Source organism: Typha angustifolia, chromosome 9 (genome assembly GCF_048772165.1).
Source record: "Typha angustifolia cultivar Huaian chromosome 9, ASM4877216v1, whole genome shotgun sequence".
Classification (NCBI taxonomy): domain Eukaryota; kingdom Viridiplantae; phylum Streptophyta; class Magnoliopsida; order Poales; family Typhaceae; genus Typha; species Typha angustifolia.
This window is the reverse complement of record NC_133247.1, coordinates 5,257,649-5,278,470: the sequence shown is the minus strand read 5'-3', so window position 1 is coordinate 5,278,470 and position 20,822 is coordinate 5,257,649. Positions and strand designations below refer to the sequence as shown.

At 35.5% G+C, this 20,822-nt stretch overlaps 2 protein-coding genes across 10 annotated transcripts; one reads left to right on the top strand and one right to left on the bottom strand.

The window, feature by feature from the left end:
• The first annotated feature begins 1,408 nt into the window (after positions 1 to 1,408).
• Positions 1,409 to 14,125, top strand: LOC140767405 (meiotic nuclear division protein 1 homolog). 9 transcript variants are annotated; one of them, XR_012105565.1, is made up of 11 exons: positions 1,409 to 1,463; positions 3,082 to 3,162; positions 3,801 to 3,908; positions 9,174 to 9,290; positions 11,873 to 11,911; positions 12,039 to 12,146; positions 12,239 to 12,301; positions 12,370 to 12,497; positions 12,601 to 12,645; positions 12,725 to 12,804; positions 13,811 to 14,125. XR_012105565.1 is itself a non-coding variant. In XM_073107293.1 (11 exons), the coding sequence occupies exons 1-11, from the start codon at positions 1,461 to 1,463 to the stop codon at positions 13,844 to 13,846; spliced, it is 732 nt and encodes a 243-aa protein (XP_072963394.1). In that variant the 5' UTR covers positions 1,409 to 1,460; the 3' UTR covers positions 13,847 to 14,125. The 9 variants fall into 9 exon arrangements, 7 of the variants coding, with proteins under 7 accessions (XP_072963394.1, XP_072963401.1, XP_072963397.1 ...); XM_073107293.1 differs by having other exon boundaries at positions 12,370 to 12,421; XM_073107294.1 differs by having other exon boundaries at positions 1,430 to 1,463; positions 3,048 to 3,162; positions 12,370 to 12,421.
• A 2,915-nt stretch (positions 14,126 to 17,040) lies between these two features.
• Positions 17,041 to 19,128, bottom strand: LOC140767794 (3,9-dihydroxypterocarpan 6A-monooxygenase-like). Its single transcript, XM_073107836.1, has 2 exons — positions 18,136 to 19,128; positions 17,041 to 17,755 (listed from the first exon to the last, which is right to left on the bottom strand). Exons 1-2 carry the CDS (start codon positions 19,084 to 19,086, stop codon positions 17,138 to 17,140), a joined length of 1,569 nt encoding a protein of 522 aa, XP_072963937.1. The 5' UTR covers positions 19,087 to 19,128; the 3' UTR covers positions 17,041 to 17,137.
• Positions 19,129 to 20,822: the final 1,694 nt, after the last annotated feature.

Genomic DNA, 20,822 nt, shown 5'->3' with positions numbered 1-20,822 from the left:
CTTGAACCTATGATACATCAATAACGCCCTCAATTAAGTACGTATCTATAGAATAATATACTGATCATGAATTGGCTGCTCAAAGGAAAGTGCTTTAGTTCATCTCTTTCCATGCATTGTGAAGATTATTCAAAGGAATAACTAGATATCAAGAGGAAACACAGTCAGTCTGACAGTAAGACTTCCTCATATGCATCATCGATTTTTGGTGAAACTTATATACATCTCTTCTTCTCAAATCCGAGGAGCTTCAAGCACTATGAAGCTTTTCTATAATAGGATATTAGTTAGGGAGGAACATAAACTAAGTAAACATGGGGATGTACAGCCTTTTCTTCATTCACTAAAAGCGTCAAACCCCTCTTTGCAAACTTGACACATTCTTCCATGAGTCAGGAGATGGCGAACTGTGCTGCAGATTCCAATCTCTAACACATGTTGATACTTTCAAGATCTTACTTAGGATATTGTTAGTTGGGTGTATTATTTCTTCAACAAATTACACCACGTGAGCAGGATGCAGGTGATGGCAATGTTGGCTAAGAAAACAATGTGCAATATTAATGAATGCATTCGATAGGATTTGCTGGATGCCTCCCTGTGGCATTGGGGATTGGGGTTAGTCAAGTTCAAGCTATTATGGACATAACTCATTTTTATTATTTTTACATGAATTATTTGGACTATAAAAGAGTTAATTCATATCATAATTGACTTTACTTTTAAAAGATCATTTTGAGTTATCAGTTCGTCATAAAAAGAGTAAATGAATTAAGGTAATAAATACAAATATGATATTTGTTTGTGATAATTAAATTAGGCGGGTCAATTCGTTTATGACCTGAATCTAACTATATTAAACTCAAACTCAGTTAAGTATCAGGAATCGTGTAGAGTCATTACCAAGTTTGACCTTACTCTTAAGAATCCATTTCTTCTAAATTATATGACCAAATGTTTTCCCACAAATCAAATTCATTTATTTGGTTTGCGGTGCATAAAAAAATCCATATTAGGGATAATCTGAATCTGAAAAGTATCCCTCTTCCATCTGTTTGTTGCCTTTGGAATCTATTTCTCATATCCTCTTGGATTGTAATTTAACTCTCCCTCTTTGACCGATTATTGGGATCAAGGGAGAAACAAAATTGTATCCACCATTACCAGCTTGTAATTGTAGCTCTTATATTTCATTTTCTTAATGAAGTCTAATGGGGTTAATCTACAGTCTATTCTCAAAAATAAATAAGTATTACGAATATAAATAAGCGGGTCTGGGCACTAGGTCGGCCCAACCCAATCATTTAAGGGGAAAGTTTGAGCCTTTTAGGCCCGGTTTAGTAACCAAAAGTTCGAGGCTCCTCCTCTATAATCTACATATATCTTCGTATTCCCGCCAATATCTCTCTCTCTCTCTCTCTCTCTCTTCGCGAGCTTTGCGACTCCTCCGAGCGTTCGCAATGGTACGAATAATCTAATCTTCTCCTGTTTATATCTCTTTTTGAATCGTCAGATCTGATTGCTTCTATAAGATTTTTGACCTAAGATTTCAGATTTAGGACACAATTGACGAATCTATTTGGGAAGAAGAATTCCTCCTAAATTGTTCTCTCTATGGAGCGATTTTGATCGACGCCGTCTTGTTTTGAATCGGGAGGCGTCACAGATGGTTTTCTAGCGTTTAAGTTCGTAACTTTGTTTGAGTTTCTAGACTACGGGATAGTTCGAGTTCTTTGATCGGGAGGCGTCACAGATGGTTTTATTCTCTTTTCGATCACCGGATCTAATTGTTGCCGTTCGTAAAATTAATCTTCTCTTGAAATAAAGATAGAGCCATTTCTTCGATCGTGCTTTGGGCGCTTGACTTGGTACGAATTGTAGTAGGCGTGAGATTCTTGAAATCGAACGATCTTGATATATCCTTATGTTGAATCTTGGGAACATAGAGAGGTCTATTTAGGTCTATATTTGCATTTTGCAGTTCTTTTTTTTTTTCCTTAAACAAATGTAAAGTTAACCCCACGCAAATATGTTTGATTCAATGTTTTGAAAGGCTGCTGTGGTTGGTGCACGATCATCCCACCACCTAGCGCCTAGGCAGAAGGCAGGTGACAAGGTGGATAACAAGGCGGTCTAGCATTTTTAATATAAAAGAAAAATATAATACAGATATATAATATACATTATATACTTATATGTAAGTTGTAACCAATATAGTATTAGTATAGAGAAAAATTTTAATAGTGCACTAAACTAAAATATTAAATAACATTATCATAATTCACAATTATTATAACAATTAACAAATTCACAACCATAATGCCCACAAGATTAACTGATTAAGAAAGAATTGAAAATAAAAAAACCCTTCGATGTGAGACTAAGAGAGTGAGACTGTGAGAGAGGAGTGTGAGAGAGAGAGAGTGAGATTGTGAGAGAGTGACTTAGTGAGAGAGAGAGGGAGGGAAAGAGGACAGTGGCCCATACCTCTACCGCCAGCCGTAGAAGGGAGAGCCGGAGAGGACATTGTCGCAAGCCATCGCCTTAGCTGCCTCGTCGCTTGCTGTTGCCGACTGTGGAAGGGAGAGTCAGAGAGTAAGATTGAAGATGGATTAGGGATTTAGGGTTTTAGAGAGGAGAGCAGCGAGGGTGAGGAGAGTTTTTAACTTTTTATATAATAGTTAATGGGTTAGTTATTTTTAGTGGATAATTCGATTCGTTATAAAAACCCGATAAGGCGGGTTGGCAGGCCGAATTGCTAGGCTGCCTTATTGGGCTGCGCGGCCTGCCAAGGCGGTAGAGCCGCCCCGCCATGGCGGCCGCTTTTTCCACTTTTCAATACATTGGTTTGAATGGCAATGTGTTCACTTGCTTTAGCAGGTAAAAGGTTCTATTTTAAATGTAACTCTTATTTTTGAAAATTTTAGAATGCCTTTAGGTCATATGAATATATTCCTATTGGAATAATATTTCTCACGAAAAAAGTTTATCTTTTGATTGCTGCTAGTTACTTTATGTGACTATTATCTATTTATGTTATGCGGAAGTCTTACTGCAGTTTTTTCCGCTCATGATGGTTAGTCAAAGAAAAGAGGTCTTTCTTTGGAGGAGAAACGTGAACAGATGCTGCAAATCTTTTATGAGACCCAGGACTTCTTTCTTGTGAGTTTCTTTATGTCTCTTTCTGTTCATATGTTAGATCTTGGTATGAATTATTATCTTTCTTGGTTCTTTTTGTATTATTTTGTATTGATATTTCATATTTGGATGATCCTTCTTTCTAAGTACTAATGCAAGCAAATTTCCATGCATGGCCTCAAGTTTGATGGTTTTGTTAGGCCATTCTCTTGTATAAAAGTAGTAGTTACTTGCCTTTTTAACTTTTACATGTGTATTATTTATGTCCTTGATACCAGATATACATGTTAAGCTTGTGATTATTTTCTATCATGTTGAGTTGGTCATATCAATGCTTACTTTCTCATCAGTTGTCTTGCAATTTTATATAGAGTAAAATGATTAATATGTAAGGCGTGTTAATTTTATGGTGAAAGGACTCCTATTCTGGTTGTCAATGTTCAAATTTCACTGTAGTGTGTGCTAGAAAATTAGTTGTCTTTCTGGTCATAATTGCCTTTTAATTCAAGTAATGTGTAATATATTATGTATGGTTAATCAAGGTCATCAATAGTTTAGATTAGATCTATTTCCGATCGTACAATTTGAAGAAACATTACTTTTGTTGACAATACTGATTTACAATCCATTTGCATACTATCACAATATACTCTTTTTTTTAGAAAAAAAGGGATTCAAAACATGGGAGAGTGATGCTTTTGAGTTTAATCTCAACTATTGTGCCATCAATTTTAGCTTCCGAAAAATCACCAAGCTTGAGCCTGAACAAGGTAAGGTGATGGGCTTCTTGTAGGAAAGTTTCTTTGCTTGACCCGAACTTGCTTCCTTTGTGAGGTTTTGATTATGCTCCCAGATTGTCTTCTTAAAGAGAATGCTGTTCTATTTTGTTAATTCACCCGCTATTCTTGTGACACTACGACCAAATTCACATGCCTTTTATGTGGGTATAGCTCACTTGATCAATGTTTTAATACAATATGTACGAGAAAAATATAGTATTTTTGCAAAAATATAGACAAAAAGACGTCCATAACACCACAGGCCATAAGAAACTGCAAAATACATATCCATACAATCAAAACAAAATATCCACGTAGGGGCTACAATCCATCTAACTTTATTTTACAAGAATAAAACAAATAACAATAAATTATAAAATAATTCTTAAGTAGCTCCTTTACGAACTTGGGCTCATTATTAATCTCTAAAATATTTTCACTAAAAGTGGTGAGCATAAAGCCTCATAAGTATCTACTTTTACAATCTAAAACTAGTGTAATAAAGATGTAACAATAAGAAATATGAATATGTATATCATGATTAAAACCAATGCATTAGTACCACATACCCATCATGTTCATCTAATGTGCACATGCATTAACAGTATACAATATGACATGCATCAATTTAGACTATCATGTTCTCAAGCTCGAGCTCACACCTCGCTCCACTTGTAGGTTATGTCAACATTATACAACATGATATATATTATTTTAAACTATCAAGTCTTCAACTCAGATTTATGTAGAGCCACATCAACACTCACACTTGATTACATAATCACTCCGAAGGGAAGATAAACCCTAGCAGTAGAATTATTTGTCTATCACTCGGCGAACAGTATGACACATTGTCCGCCATCGCAATCTAATGATCTCAATTGTCAGCCTATCAAATGAGTCAATATTGCATCCGATACTACCTTTCAAACACTCGACTCTATATCATTGCACTACTGAATCATGAGTCGTCGCTCATGGATACTCTCACTCTGCATGAGTGGGTATTATTAGGTCTACGTCATTCTACTATTCTTTCTCTCACTTAAATATTTCAAGGGTGTGACACTTATCGATCGATCGCCTAGCGATATGTGTCTGATTGTTTGGGATTAACAGACTAAGACCTCAAGTTGAGCCTTAATATATAAGTATAATAATCTCTTGCCTTTAATCTTGGCTATGGAGGTGTTGGGCATTGTAGACACACAGAAGTCACTCCTTTTACAGTCGTGCATGTGTGCTAGTGATATGATATTATATCCACAAGTAAGCATAATGAAATAATCATTATTATTATGTATTATGTGCTAATATATATAATCATGCTAATAGATATGTTTAGAAATCATGATATGCGTAATTTTGCCGAATAACAAATAAAATTAATATGCACCACATGCATTAATAATAGTAAGGAAATATAATACGATGATGTCACTACTCTTAAATTATACAAGTTTTATTTATCTCACAATGTTTTTCAGATAATTGGTTGCAACTGTGCCATGAGATCATCCTCTCATGGTACAGAGAGTCCATCTCGATAATAAAGATAATAAAACTATGAGCTCTACATTTCTAACACTGATTAATTAAATAATCCTACTGATATCCATTACAAGCTTAGGTAAGTCTCTAAAATTCCTTGCATTTAATAAACATGTAGGGCAGGTAAAGCTATATCATAACTTGACGCATCATTAAAAGTAATTAAAATAAATTACCTCAAATTATTGTTTAACTATTATCGATTTAAAATAAACATAGAGACAACATTCAATTAATCAGCTTCGTTAAATATGACAGCCTGCCTAATACAATTCCCTATAATAATTTGGATTAATTCTCCGGCAGATTAGATCATCGACTCATTTGCTAAAGTTGATTTAACCAATATTATAATCAACCACACTAAACTCCAATTAGAGCTAATTTCCTATTAGGAGAAATTAGTAATGACTTGTTACGAACTAGATCTAGACGTAAGAAAATTATAAATTTTTTTGTTGTGGTAGCCTCATGAGTTGCAGATCTAATGATTTTGGTTTCACGTAAATAGAAGGTCAAGATAAAAATAAAACTGTGAACATAGGTTAGAAATGGATATATTGATAAATATCTAATGTTGCGGTAGTCGTCGGAGTGTAGTGGACGACCAAGGGTGGTAATGGACGACTGTGAAGTAGTGTGGCTCATGGTGGAGGAAGATGGCTAGGGTTCGAAAGTTTTGGAGGTTCAACAATTATGATCTATTTTTAGAAGATAAAAACGATTTAACGGCCATGGTAAAAGATAAAGACGAGATAAATAAAATAATTAAACTCAGTTTTCATTCCACAATTATTATCAACACATGATCACTCCTATTTATAGAAGTAGAAATCCTAGTGGATCGGATTCATATGTGGATTATCCGATTTAAAAATTTAAAACATTAAGATAAAATTAACTAACTAATTTGACTCGACTAAACTTGACTTGACTTTACCCATGTGGTCGGATCGTAACAATTCACTATGCGTCTAACACCTTGTCCTTAAAGTGACTAGTTTCTCACGTCCTTATACTCGTACAGCTTGTCGTGCCAATTAGTGCATGCAGATACAACTCAATTAGTTGACGTGGGTCTACTGGATCGTTCCACCAGTTGTTTTGGACTTGTACTCACGCTCGGGGTCATGCACATAAGTCCCAAATTGGTTCATTCGAGATGGTCGAGCCGGATCACAAAAATTCAGCACGTATCGAGATTTGTGCATTTCATCTCTCCCACTCAATAGCCAAAAATCTAATCCTTTCGGCCTGGGGTTGCCGTTGTGGGCTGCATAGGAGCTAGCAGCGGCTGGGCAAGGTTTCTGGTCGGTGACAGTCGGCGTCTGGTAGGTCCATGTGCCTGTGGAAGCCAATTGTTAAGCTCGGGCTCAGGTTGAAGTATCAAGGGCCATGACACATCATTGGCGGGTCCCCTGGGCCTTGGCGGCTGCGGTTGGTGGTCGTAGTCCCACTGTTGTGGAGCTGTGGTGTCAGCGAGGCCTATGGAAGCCACTTTGATGTGGCCGCAATAATGTCGTGAGCATGGTCGTTGGGTTTGACCATGCGGTGGTCTTCGACAACTACGGTGGCCACCATTGGATGATAGGGCTCGAGGAGGCTGATCAAGGCCGCTGATGGTCGCTGGAACACAGGACTTGTGGCTATGTAGCTTGGGTTTGCTGTAGTGAAGAGTAGAAATCTTAGTAGATAAGATTCACATGCTGATTTTTCGATTTATTTGAAATTCAAAACAATAAGATAAAGCTCTAACTAACTTAACTCGACTTAACCCACGTGGTTGGATCATAACAAGACACTCTCAGGCCATAGCCTAATTCAATGATCTTTATATAACAACAATTATTATAATTAACAAAGTTATCATCTAAAAATGATTAAGATGTAAGGCTCAAGTTGACTAATAATTAAATGAAAAGATTAAAGTAAATTAAAATACAATAAGAGTAATTAATCTATTTGGGTTAGCCTAAGGCCTAAAGCAATGGGCTAGGCTATTACTAACTGAAAGACCACAAAAGTCTAAGCAAACTTGGGCTAAAGCCCTAATCCAACTAAAAATTCCATATGGGCTAGGTGACGACCCAAATACTACCCAAAATGGGCTAAAGCCGCAGCCTAACCTACCATATTTTGGGTTGGGCTACCAATATCCTAACCCATCAGTTGGCCACACCCAACCCAAATCAGTTGGCCACACCCAACCCAACCCATCGGTGGGCCACACCTAGCCCAAGTCACCCTTGGGTTGGGCTCAAACCAATCCAAGCCCAGCCCAACCACACCCCTCCTTCCTCTCTCTTGACAACAACCAGCCTAGAGAGGAAGGAGGTGGCTATCAGTAAACACTGTTGCCGGCACGTTCGCTTGCTTCCGCCAGCCATGGAAGGCACCGAAGGTGTGGAGTCAATCAGAGATGGAGCAAGGTATCTATCTTGACGAGAAAAGAGGCTTGATGTCCAAGTGGAGCACAAACCGGCGAAGCACCAAGGAGGTCAACAGACAAACTAAGCTAAAGAACGGGGAGGTCGAGAGGAGTGTGCATGGCACACGAGTGGCTGGCTAGGGTGGTCAGCGGTGAGCAAGCCACTATCGGCTTTCCCCCGCGGTTGGGAAGCTTCTCAACTGGATGAGGAGTGAGGCCAATGATGGCAGCGGACGAAAAACATCCCAAAAGGCCGGTGGGGAGAGGCTACAATGTGTAGCCTCTATCGAGGGGAGGAACAACCTATAGAGAGTACCATCATTAAGGAGAGGACGAGGCAATGCTAATAGGGTCGGCGCAACGAGGCATGAGGCCCCAATTGACTGATTTTCTAATGGGACTGAAAGAGGAAGAAAATGGAAGAAAATGTTAATGAGGTTATTCCCCTTAAATAAAATTGATGGGAAGGCAGAAGACTCACCGATGATTTGACTCATGAGGTCGACAGGCTCTAGTGGTGCTCTGGCGCAACAAGATCTAGAAGGTGGAAGATGACAGCTATGGGTGAGGCAAAAAAGAAAAAAAAAATAGAGGAGAGAGGGAGGAAAGAAGGAAGGAAAATGGCGCATATGCTCCGCACGTGCTGGTCATGTGTGTACCATATTTGGTTTTTTTTTAGGAAATTACAATTCTAATAGCTTAAGCTGATAGAGAACAATGATTTTATTATCCTATACTCTTAACACTGCCCCCTCAGTTATGGAATGGAGACATTTGATTGTTGCCCAATAAGTGGACTTACTTAAGTGATAAAAGTTATTCTATTTAATTGACAAGGTCAGCTTGATGGAATTTGAACTCAGAACATCTTGTTTTGATACCTTTTAATCCATCAACTGGTCTAATAGCTTAAGGCCATATTTGCTTTTAGTTTAGGGACACATTCTCTTATTTAGGGACTCCTAAACTAGTTTAGTAATCAAACATTTTTTTATTTTTTTTTATATCTAATTAAGTTTACTCTCAAAGTAATTAAGACTAAGAAATAAAACTAACTAATCAAATTCAGAGTTTAGTCTCAAACGAAACAAGACCTAAGGTGATAGAGAATAGTGATTTATTTTTTATGCTCTTAACATATTCAAATAACCACAAAGTTCTTCATAATTATTTTTCATTGCATCTTACAAAATGGGTAACATTCTGAATTTCTTTCTTTATTTGACCCTTAACTTCTCTTATGTTTGAATTGTCTTGCTTTTGTTCTTTATCACTAGCTTAAAGAGCTTGAGAAATTAGGTCCCAAGAAGGGTGTCATCAGCCAATCTGTGAAGGATGTTGTACAAAGTCTTGTGGATGATGACCTAGTTTTGAAGGACAAAATAGGGACATCTGTGAGTTTAAATTAACTTGTATTGTTTTTATCATGATTCTGTTTCTTACTGATACATGTAATATATGAATGGTGATGTTTAATTGTTTATATCATGATTATTCTGTAATAGTGCATCGTCAAAATCTGATTTTGTAACTCTTTTACCCATGACACTGGCACATCAAATACATTGCTATTGTCTATAAAATCTCTGTGATTGAAACTTTTCTATTATAATGATACATTATCATGGATTTTTGTCAAAAGAAAAGAAAAGAAAGAGATACATTATCTTGTAAATCTAACTTCTATTGCCAAGCATTATTGATTTCATATTCTGAAGTCTAATCTAGGGGTGTAATCGAGCTGTGCGCTGTTTGAGCTTTCAAGCCTAGCCTAAAGGATCGATTAGATTCAATTCGAGCCTATTTCGAGCTGCTTGATAAGTATATCCAAGCCTTTCCAAATCAAACATAATTCAAGCTTGAAACTTGGATTAAACTTGAACCTATCTTAAATCAAGCTTGAAGTGAATCTTTGACGGTCTAGACTATTTTATAAAATCAAATCAAACCAAACATGTAACCAATATATATTTTATTAAGTCGAGCCTGATCAAGCTGGCTTGTGCTCAAGCTTGGGTTGAGATTCATTTTGAGCCTAATTCATTTGATCAAGCTTAACTTGTTTTAAATATGACTGGAGCTTATCAAGCTGAGCTTGAGCTGGCTTTTTTATTTTTATTTTTATTTTTTTTATAGCCGTAATTTGGTCACTTAATATGCTGTCTTTCATGCTAAAGAAAGAAAATATGACTCATGTTCGTGAAACCTCTCTATGTTGGAGTTTGCGCCCAAATATTGGATTATGATATTCTTCTATCATTTATATACCACTGCAGGTTGGTTAGGAGCCTCCTTTCAATCTTTCTTTTTTTTCTTTTTTTCTTTTTTGTGAAATGTTATAGTAATTCACTAGTCTACTTAAGGCAATGCGGTACATAAGGCTCCCATCTTATGTGGGGTTTAGAGAGAAGTACAATCATCCATATTAGAGCAGTGAAAGTACAACTAATGAGTGAAAATTTTAGTTTTCAGTCCATATATCATTCTACTATAACTGGTCTATAAGTTAGAGCTGTGAAAATAGAACTAGAAGTAAGATTGTAATTCTAATATTTGTTAAATCTCTTTGTGCTGCCAATCTATGTAATAATTTTGGATTATAACATTCATCAGCACATGGGTTGCAACATTCTTCAACTATTCATGCTGGAAAGGAAATATATTTCTTCTATTTAAAGTCTCTTTATGCTCAAACTTTATATGCAAATTTTGTATTGGGGCAGGGTAATCTTCTATGCAGTGCTCACAGATACACAGACAAGTATTAGGTTCCTACTTTTGTCCAAATATTCAATTTGGCAAGTGGGAAAGAGAAGATACGATAGCATATTCTAATTAGTAAATAAAGTTTTAACAGCATATTTTGTTTGGTTGTTGTGTGATTGGTGTATTAAGTTCTGTTTATCAATTAGTGCAATAGTTGGCTACTTTCTTGTGCTCTATCTACTGTGTTCCATGGATCATTGGATGGGCCCATTTTTGTGAGAATCATATATATTAAAAGTTAAGCGGTCTGACTTGTGTCAGAAGTATCCAATGTGGTTCTAATATAGGGATTGTTCGGTTTTATTTAACTAAGTTGGTTTGGACTAGCCCCATGAGGTGACTTACTTGGCTAATAATTGGTTGAGTAAAACTTTTATTAAGGGGTACTTTTGCTCATGCCACTTAGTGAAAAAAGAAGACAAGAGAAAATGAGGTTTTTTTTTCTCTACATACAACAAGGATTTACAATTAGAGAATTTTTTGGTTGGGATCAAGGCGCAAGGATTTTCTTCTTCACATCTACAAGGGTGTTCTTACTTCAAGAAAGTTTGGCTTTCTCTATTAGAGGGTGTTATCTAAACTTGTTAATTTGAAACTAGGGTTATTGGTTTCTTGTGGATGACATTCTTGTAATTTTGAGAGACTTGTTGTAGTGATTTCTTTGTACAAATTCTCTTGATAGTGGATTTAAATTCATGCTCGGTGAATTTTCCCTTTGAGAAGGGTTTTACACGTAAACATGGTGTTCTAGCTTTCTTTGGTGCTTGGTGTTGTTAATTGCATATCTTTCTTAATTAGCATCAATTTTAGTTTTCATTGTCATAGGTCTCTTGGGTAGGAAAGTGAGCTCCTTTCCAACAGGGATTCATTGGGACATGAATTTTCTCTAGTTGGATGAGGCCACGAGAGAGTGCAGGTAACAGTGGTTCTGTAATTATATTGTTATGAGGAAGTCCAAAAACTCATTTTATCTCATGCTTTTCACAAAGTAGGAAAGATTGACTAGTTTCGTCTCATCTGTAGTTCTGTACTACTAGCAGCTAGCCGATCACTCTTTTTCATTTTGACTAGCCTCTGCCTTACTTTCCATTCTATACTTTTAGTTGTACTGTCTTTCAACACAGAATTAATTGAGATATAGCCATATTAATTGGTTAATGCATCTTCTCTTGTATAATTCCATTCTGCTGGTAAATATTGTTCTTTGCAGGTATACTTTTGGAGTCTTCCTAGTTGTGCTGGGAATCAGGTATCCCATCTCTTCTGCTTTTTGTTTATTTATTTTTATTTTTTACTTTTTGCGATTAAGCTGGTTGTCAATTCATCTGAAAACTTGTGTTTATGCTTTGGAGTATGAAATGCTGATTCTTTTTCAGTTGAGGAACACTTGCAACAAATTCAAAGATGACCTCTCAAGCAGTAAGAAGCGTTTCATGGAACTTGTTGAACAGCGGGACAAATTGAAAAAAGGAAGGGAAGAATCGGTAAGTCTTCTTGGTTGATATATGTGTAGTCGCAATTGGAATTGTCTAGACAGACTTCCACAGACCCGAATTTTGATATCAATCATATATAGGATGAGAGGGAGGCTGCTTTGGAGGAACTAAAGACTGTTGAGCTAGAACACAAAAAACTGAAGGTAGCTATGCATTGTTTAGTTACACAGTATTGAAATATAACAAATGTAAAATAAAGTTGTATGTGTAGGAAGAACTAGCCTCTTATGCTGACAATGATCCAGCTGCACTGGAAGCAATGAGTAAGAGATATCGTGTTCTATCCAGCAATAGTGTTTTCATTTTCTTCAGTACTTTTTGTTTTCTCTGCACATTGTTGTAAGTAAATTATTAGACATCCATTTTTTTTTAGTTCTCCTTGGAGCTTGCACCTATTTCATTTAGTTCTCTAACTCAAGATTTTGCTCCTCTGGCATGACAGAAAATGCAACTGAGATAGCCCATTCAGCAGCTAATAGATGGACAGGTGTCTACCTGACGTGCTCCAATTTCATAATGCTGTTCTCAGATATTCTGTATTGATATATTTCCCAATATGATTTCAGACAACATATTTACTCTGCAACAATGGTGCTCAACAAACTTCCCAGAAGCAAAAGAGCAGCTTGAACACATGTACAAGGAGGTGGCTGCTTTCTTCGTTATACCTTTCATTCTCATTTAATTAGACTTATATATATAATGATAATAAGTCTCGCAATTCATATAGCTTGTCAATAATTCCTGCCTTAATATATATATCTTGATGATGCTTGTTTATAGTTGTCAAATGCAAGATGTTTTGCATGCACTCAGGATTTTCTGACAGGAAATTCTGTTGGAACATGGCCTTGGAATGATAGTAATAGACAAATTTCATTAATTTATTTTCAAGCAAACTTCACTTAGATTTCATGCATGAAACACAAGTTCCTTTTTTCCGATAGTAGGAAGCAAGAACTGCTGCTCTGGGTTATAGTATTGGAGAGGCCCAGAACATATGGATTCATTACTTGATTGTTTGTGAAAGTATATGAAAATTTCTTTTAATTTCTCTTTGAGAACTTAGACTATCACTACTAATGAAGTAGCCAATATTTTCTTGAAGCTTTTGTGTGGGTGCTATTATACTATATTAGAACTGTTCCTTTCATCGTGATATAGTAAGCCTATGGATATCTGGAATACATACCAAGTAGCTTCGATTATCCTTCTCAGTCTTCATTCTTTATCAAGAGAATGTTGAACATTTCGCAATGAATGACTTGAGCTTATTATTTGGAGGAAACCCATAAGGAAAAACATTAATTCCCTGAAAGAAATTTGGTAAGTTTACGGCATTAGCAAGTTCTTTTTTGTTCTGCTTTATTTGAAAGAGAACAGATCCAACATATATCATGGAGTGAAGTATTCACCAGATTAGGCAGTTTTATCTTGACACAATGTCCATATGGTGGCCATACATTCGTAATGGATGTGGTAGTCTCCAGCCTCGAAATGTCCATCTGAAGTTCTGAACAACTAAAATTTAAAAGCAAGTCATGTAAATCGTGACCAACATTAGCAATGCTCCCATGATATTTCCTCAGAATCTCACTGTAATGTACATGCATGATATTTTCATAGTCATTCATATAACTGTTCCAATGCAGGTAGGGATAACTGAAGACTTCGAATATCTGCAATAATGGACAGCCAACTGTTAGCTGGTTTCTTATTTTCGGTGCAGTTAGCGAGGAAAAAGAAATCGGGTATAGCTTTTAATGTTTGAACCAAGCCTTATAATTTGGTAATACTTCACAGTGGCTGAAACAGATAATGAATATGTTTGTTATTCAATCCATTTTCATATTGTTCCTGTAAATGAGCAATTATATTCATATTGTCCATTTCTAATGTAAAACTCAGACACTGTACTAGTGAGTGATTTATCACTGACTAGAGAATAGGAATATATGTTATGCATATTCTCGTGTGCATGATTTAAGTTTTAAATGTAATACACGATGGAAGTACTTATATCATGAAGACCATAATTAAAAGATTTGTAGATCATATCCAATCTTATGTATCGGACGGTGGCATATTGCAGTTCATGAGTAAAATACCTAAAATTTCTATGTTGTATTTAAGTCCGTAAAATGGATAGATATGGAAATTTAATGTTAGAGTATGTCCAATAATTATTTAGTTAAACAATTTGGGGGCAAAGATGATATGTGTAGTATCATCCTTAGTGATTTCGATCTTGTTTGGCTTAATCTCAGGGATCTTCTTTGAACTGGTTCATGAATCTAATCTGGTTTAGTAACTAAATATTTTTTTTTTAATTTTCTTTTATATCTTACTAAATTTACTCTTTAAAAATTTAAAACTAAAAAATAAGACCAATTAATTAAGTTTGAGGCTTAGCCTCAAACCAAAGCCTTAAGCACATGTCATAATTCTTTTATGCAGCATATTACATTGATGAAGGTTGCGTTGAGACGGACGTTAGGAAATCCCCCCTTTAGAGCTCTTTCCAGTAATTTGAATCTCTTTCAATGGCTCGTATCTTGATGAATAATGTAGTTTAGGCCGGATTGTTGTATTCGTTAACGGTGCAGTTTTTTGATAATTAATTTTCGAGTGTTCAGTGGGACAGAAGGGTGGAGTGTTAATATCTCCTTCATAATGGCCTGTAGGTACTGAAGATTGCTGGGAATGTCGAGACTCATTTACCGGCCTAGTTTTTCCCTCACCTAAATCGCTTGAATTTTAAAAATATTTAAAATATTTTTTCATTTTCTAATATATCGTTATGAAGATGATACGAACTAGATCTAGACCGATCTGTTTGTAGAAAAACTATGAGAGTTTTAAGAATGGCTATCTTATGAGTTACAAATCCAATAGCCTTAGTTTCACACGTCGGGTTGGATTGTATCAACATATTGTGAATATCATTATAAGCATTAATCTCTTTCGCATAAAGTAGTTCAACGAGTGCATCAAACTTGTTATGCAAATTAAATGGTCTTATATGTCAGATGGAAGAAAACATCTAAATCTAGTGTGACATTTAATATTGCATTTATGATAAGTAGAAATATAAAATTTTTTAAGAATATTCTTTCTAATAATAGTATGCAGATAATCACAAACATACATAAATCCTACAGAAACAACATCCACTAGCTTTCTCGATATAGAAGGGGGGATTGATAACTTATGATAATTGGTCAGGTAATGCTGCTGGACATGTACAGTGACATTATAACTAAATATGTATCCCTGGTTGATATGTGATTCTTTAGGATAGCATATATTGCCATATTATTTTGTTGCTATGGGATACCATAGGATGACATTATTTTGAGGCTCTAAGAGGACATATGATATGATGCATAATTTAACGTTACATTATTATAATATGAACCATTCTTATTGTATTTAAGAACTTAATATATTACCAGTTGAGTATAAGATATAGTAATACTCGGACCTTACGCACATCAACTTTTGACGAAATTTGTTTAATTAATAGATGATATTGAGATCATCCAATAGATGAGGATGAGATTTCATTTTAATTTCTTTTGCTATATAGTTCGAAACGGGTCAGATTAACTCCGACATGACTTGCTATTCAATCTAATCTTGATTGAATATAAATAAAAAAAATTCCTACTCGATCGGGATACAAGTATAATTTTGAAAAATACTCGCATACGGGTTCAGCGGGTAGGATTTTTTAAAAAAACTCAAATACAGGTCAAGTATAATTTTTGAAATATAGATATTGAATATCTATGTATCTGCATATTTTTAAAATTATTTATAATTTTTAGTTTGCATATTTTAAATAGTGAATGCTAATATTGTTAGTAATTATGTAGAGACTGACTTTGCTAACTTTATATATATATTTGACATGCAATCATTTTTTGAAACTTTTAGTACTTTGTGTTAATTATGCCTCAAAAGAATTATAATTCATTTAAAATTTAATTATATATGTTTAAAGTCCAATTCTCATATCCATCTAGTTAGGATATAATTTTAAAATTAATTATTCATTGAATATCCATATTTGAATCCATATTTTAATAACTTGTGCACTGTGTCACGAACTTAATGTTATTGAGCGTTTTGGCAAGTCCGTGCGGCACTCCAGCTTCTTCGCAAGATGAAGTATGCCTCAACGTAAAGTCAGTATAGAAGTAAGAAATGAGAGAAAGTCTTTACTAACACTTAGAGAAAATGGAGAAAGTCTTTACTAACAGTTAGAAAAAAGCTATCTTGATGATGTCTTACTTCTTTTCATTTATTAAAATTTTAGATCAAATACAAATAGTAGGTTCAAGCTTTTTATATAAGAAAGAAAATTTAGCTACTAAGTTACACTAACAAATATCTTTCCTAAATATTTCGAAGGGAATAGATAAAATCAAAGAGGTGTCGTCCTTTACCATTATCGATCCGACAGTCGACAAGCTTGAGGCTTGTTTAATAGTGGATAAGATCGAGTCTAACCAAAATATTGCAGTGTTCTCTAAATCAGGTTTTGCAACTGCATCGCTGATGCCCTTGAACTGCCATGACACTTCAGTTTTGACTAAAATTTTGATGGGGTGTCATAGCCGGCTTTATAACATTTGGTTATTTAATAGATATGTCTTTGTAGATGCTTATAGTTGTTGTAGCATGTGATGCCGTGTCAGAATTTTGCTTGGGATTATTTATAATGCTCTTGACATTTTAAGAAATCATGTGAAAACAGTTTTATCCATGCGAAAACTATGTATTTGGTGGCAGTGTTTCACTCACTCATCATCCATCTTTAGGTAGACAATTTATCAAACTGAAATTCCATCTGTATGAAACCAACAAAATAAGCTCATGTCAGAAACTTTAATGCAATTACTGGCTGCTTAAATACATTGCTATTTTTATTAAGGCTACGACAGTAAAAACAAGAAAAACAGATGGATAAATTGCTATGCTAATGGAAATGGATTTAGACGGCAAATCGGCGTGCACACCAAGGGGTGAGCTCTTGGAAGTGTGATGCCTATCCCTTCCGCCATGTCTACTGGGCCCTTGACCTTCCAATCAAAGCATTGTATCAATGCTGCTAGTGTAGCCTGAATGACAAGTAGTGCTAATGAAGCGCCAGGACAAGTCCTCCTTCCACTCCCAAACGGAATCATATGGAAATGCTGCCCTCTTATATCAGTTGCTTGCTGCTCTCCCTCTACAAATCTTTCTGGGTAAAAGTTTAGTGGGTCTTTCCAGTAATCTGGATCTCTGCCGATGGCCCATACATTGACAAATAATGTAGTTTTTGCAGGGATATCGTATTCATCTACAATGCAATCCTCTGATGATTCTCGGGGAATTAATGGGCCAGTAGGGTGAAGCCGTAGTGTCTCCTTCACAATGCTCTGTAGGTATGGAAGGTTGGGGATGTCGGACTCATCAACAAGTCTACTTCTTCCGACGATCGAATCGATCTCTGCTGATGCTTTAAGTAGCACGTTGGGATGGTTGATCAGCTCGGCTAATGCCCATTCAATTGTTATAGCGGATGTGTCAGTGCCGGCTACGAAGATATCCTACGAAATGAACCGAATTCTAATCATATCTTAGAAGTAGATAATTAGATATTTGATGCAGACCACTTTGTTTCTTGCGGTTGCTTTAACAATTCTTAAGATATCGTGATGCTTCGTAACATGAAAATGAAAGGGTTAATTTCCATTTTTATGCAATATTCTTGTCCTCTCATATGTAACAACACCAATGATTCACAACAAAAATCTCACAACTATGATTTAGATGTACACAATGGAATGTAATTTCAACCCAAAAGATTAAGATCATAGATTAGTATAAAATGAGAATCTAATATCAGTCCTCTTTAACATTTATCTTGTAATTCATGTAGAGAAATATATATATAAAAGAGAGGAGAAGAAAGGTATTGTTACATTACCAAAATTAAAGCTTTGATGTTCTCCCTTGTCAGCCTCACCTCTGCTCTTTCGTTTTCATATATATCAAGCAATATATCCAACAAATCCTTTACTTTTTCTCCCTCCCCACCGCCCAACCCCATCTCCTTCTCCCTCCTTCTCTTCTCTTCCTTTTCCTTCAATATCCCCTCCATCATCTCTTCAAATCTCCTATGCACCACCTCAAGCCTTTTCTTGAACCCTTGCAAATCCAACTTCTTGAATACCCACATGTAGTCCCCCAAGTTAAACTTTCCCGCCAGCTCCGCCGCCTCCTCCACCACCTTCCTCATCTCCTCAGCCTCTCTTTTGTTTCCCGAACACCTCCTACTCGTTGCCATCATCGACACAATGTTGTTAGTGAGCTTAATGAGCTCTCCACCGATGTCTAAAGCTGTCCCTTCCTCTGCCATGGTGAAAATATACTTAACAAGTGTTTGTATCTCTTCTTGTCTCACATGCTTGAGCTGTTCGATAGTGCGGCTGCCAAGGAGTTCGGCCATGAAGAGTTTCTTGATGAATTTCCAATAAGGATTGTAGGGGGCGAAGGTGAAGTCTGAGGAGTTGTACGTAAGATATTTGACGGCGGTGGACACTGGGCGATTGGAGAAGGAGAGGTCATGAGCTTTGAGGAATTGTTTAGCGGTGTCGGGGGAGGAGGCGACGATGCAAGGGACGGAGCCAAGGCGGAGGTGGACGAGGGGCCCGTGGCGGAGGGAGAGCTTATGAAGAGCTTGGTGAGGGATCGGCCCGAGGAGATGAAGGTGCCCGATGAGAGGGAGTGAGAAAGGGCTCGGCGGAAGCCGGAGGCCGGCACGGGAACGGTAGAAGAAGAAGAAGAAGGGGATGAGGAAGATGGAGAGGAGGGAGATGAGAGAGAGGGTGACGTAGGAATTGAGATATTCTACTATTACTTCTACTTCAATGGCCATGGTGTTTGGGCAACGGAAGTCTTTGCGCTCATAAATTAGCTAGACATGGCTAATTTATTAACAAGGGAGAGGTTCATTTCGATTTGATGGACTAGGAAAAAGATATTTTATCCAAAACAGTGGATTTATGGATATCGGCAATCATTGATTTTTTTTTTTTATAATTAGTTTCATAAAATTTAGACTTCCAATAATTATCTTATAAATATTTTTCTAAAAGTATGATAAAATAATATTTTATAATTTAAGTACAAAAACTAGGTATCTCGTACTTTGTTCTTTTGGTGCAGAAAAACCCTTAAAATTTTAGATTATGAAGTCACTGATTTTATATAATTGGCTTCATATTATTTAAACGTTAGATCAATATTTTCTAAATATTTTCTAAAATTATATAGAATTAAAATTTTGTAATATAAATATAAAATTCATATTTTAATATAAATTTTAGTTTTAAATAATTTGAAAAAAAAAATTCAAAAGATTATCAACAAATCCGCGACATCGAGTGGTCCTGTTGTTTCCGCTTCATCATCTTTGTTCCAGAAAAGTCACAATCTTATCATTGATTTATATAGCAGGATCCTCAACATAAATTATTGGAAAGTGACACAAATAAAATAAGAAAGCGATACATTGAAAAGAAAGAGATATTTTTCTCGAAGAAAAATGTAAACAAGTAACTGTAGAGTCATTATTTCCATAATAGATTTAGATACTCAAATCCTCAAAAAAAAATTATTAGAAACATACTGAAAACGAAAGAGCCATTTTTCTTATAAGAAGATGGAAGAAAAGTAACGATAGAGTCATTGTTTTCGAGCTTCAACATTTTCTTTGAAATAATTAGTCAATATTGTAACATAACATTAGAGTTTAAAACCATCAAGCTAAAGATTGGAAAGCTACCCAAGCAAATGCTGACTAGTAAAACCAAACACGAAAGGGTTTTAAAATTAACATTGTTTTCCAAGCTCATCATTTTGTTTTCCAACAAATATTCGACATTTTAAGATAGATTCTGAGATTAAAACCCACAACCTTGGAAAGTGGCCCATTAAGCTATAGATTTAATATTAAAATCCAGAAGCTTGGAAAGTGGCCCATTAAGCATTACATTAGCATAGTAACAATGCCGACTAACTCTTATATTTATTTCCTTAAATATTCCTTTTATTTCCAATGCTGCAAGCGTGTTACTCTATTCACAGAGTTGTCGCTAGAACCTTCTTAAGTAAATGCCACAGTACCACTGTATTCTTCAACATACCAAAAGCTTTATTAAATTAATTAGTTCTAAGAAAACCAAATAAAAGTATATTAAGCGGTAGCTATTAGACTAAATAGATCTATCAAATGAGCAAATTGGTGTGTTTAGAAGTTTAGAAATAGTTTTATTGCAAGAAAGTGATAGCAATTTCATGTCCACAAAAATTCACTATCTTAAAGTTTTATGTAATCTATTAAGTGTTGCAGTGGGTCTCTTTTATCTATTTAAACTCTAATTAGTATTACTTCAAATCATTAGGCCTTATCTAATCATTTACAATTTAATTTCTCACAAGAATTTTCAAATTAGATCTTCTCAAGAGCTAACAATTTTTTTGAAAATTACTTTTGAAAAAAATACGTATGTTAAGTATTTTATTTTTAAACTCTGATTAATATTATTTTATCTGTATCGAAAAATTTATCTAATTCCCTATAATTTTATCTTCAATAAGAATATACAAAGC

What these genes read in the sequence shown, in the direction of transcription:
- LOC140767405 (XM_073107293.1), top strand. An exon ending in AGCTGCACTGGAAGCAATGA is followed by an intron (nt 12,422 to 12,600) that starts GTAAGAGATATC and finishes CTGGCATGACAG; the next exon opens with AAAATGCAACTGAGATAGCC. An exon ending in TTGAACACATGTACAAGGAG is followed by an intron (nt 12,805 to 13,810) that starts GTGGCTGCTTTC and finishes GTTCCAATGCAG; the next exon opens with GTAGGGATAACTGAAGACTT.
- LOC140767794 (XM_073107836.1), bottom strand. Translation starts at nt 19,086, where the DNA reads ATGGCCATTGAAGTAGAAGTAATAGTAGAATATCTCAATTCCTACGTC. An exon ending in ACATCAAAGCTTTAATTTTG is followed by an intron (nt 17,756 to 18,135) that starts GTAATGTAACAA and finishes TTCATTTCGTAG; the next exon opens with GATATCTTCGTAGCCGGCAC.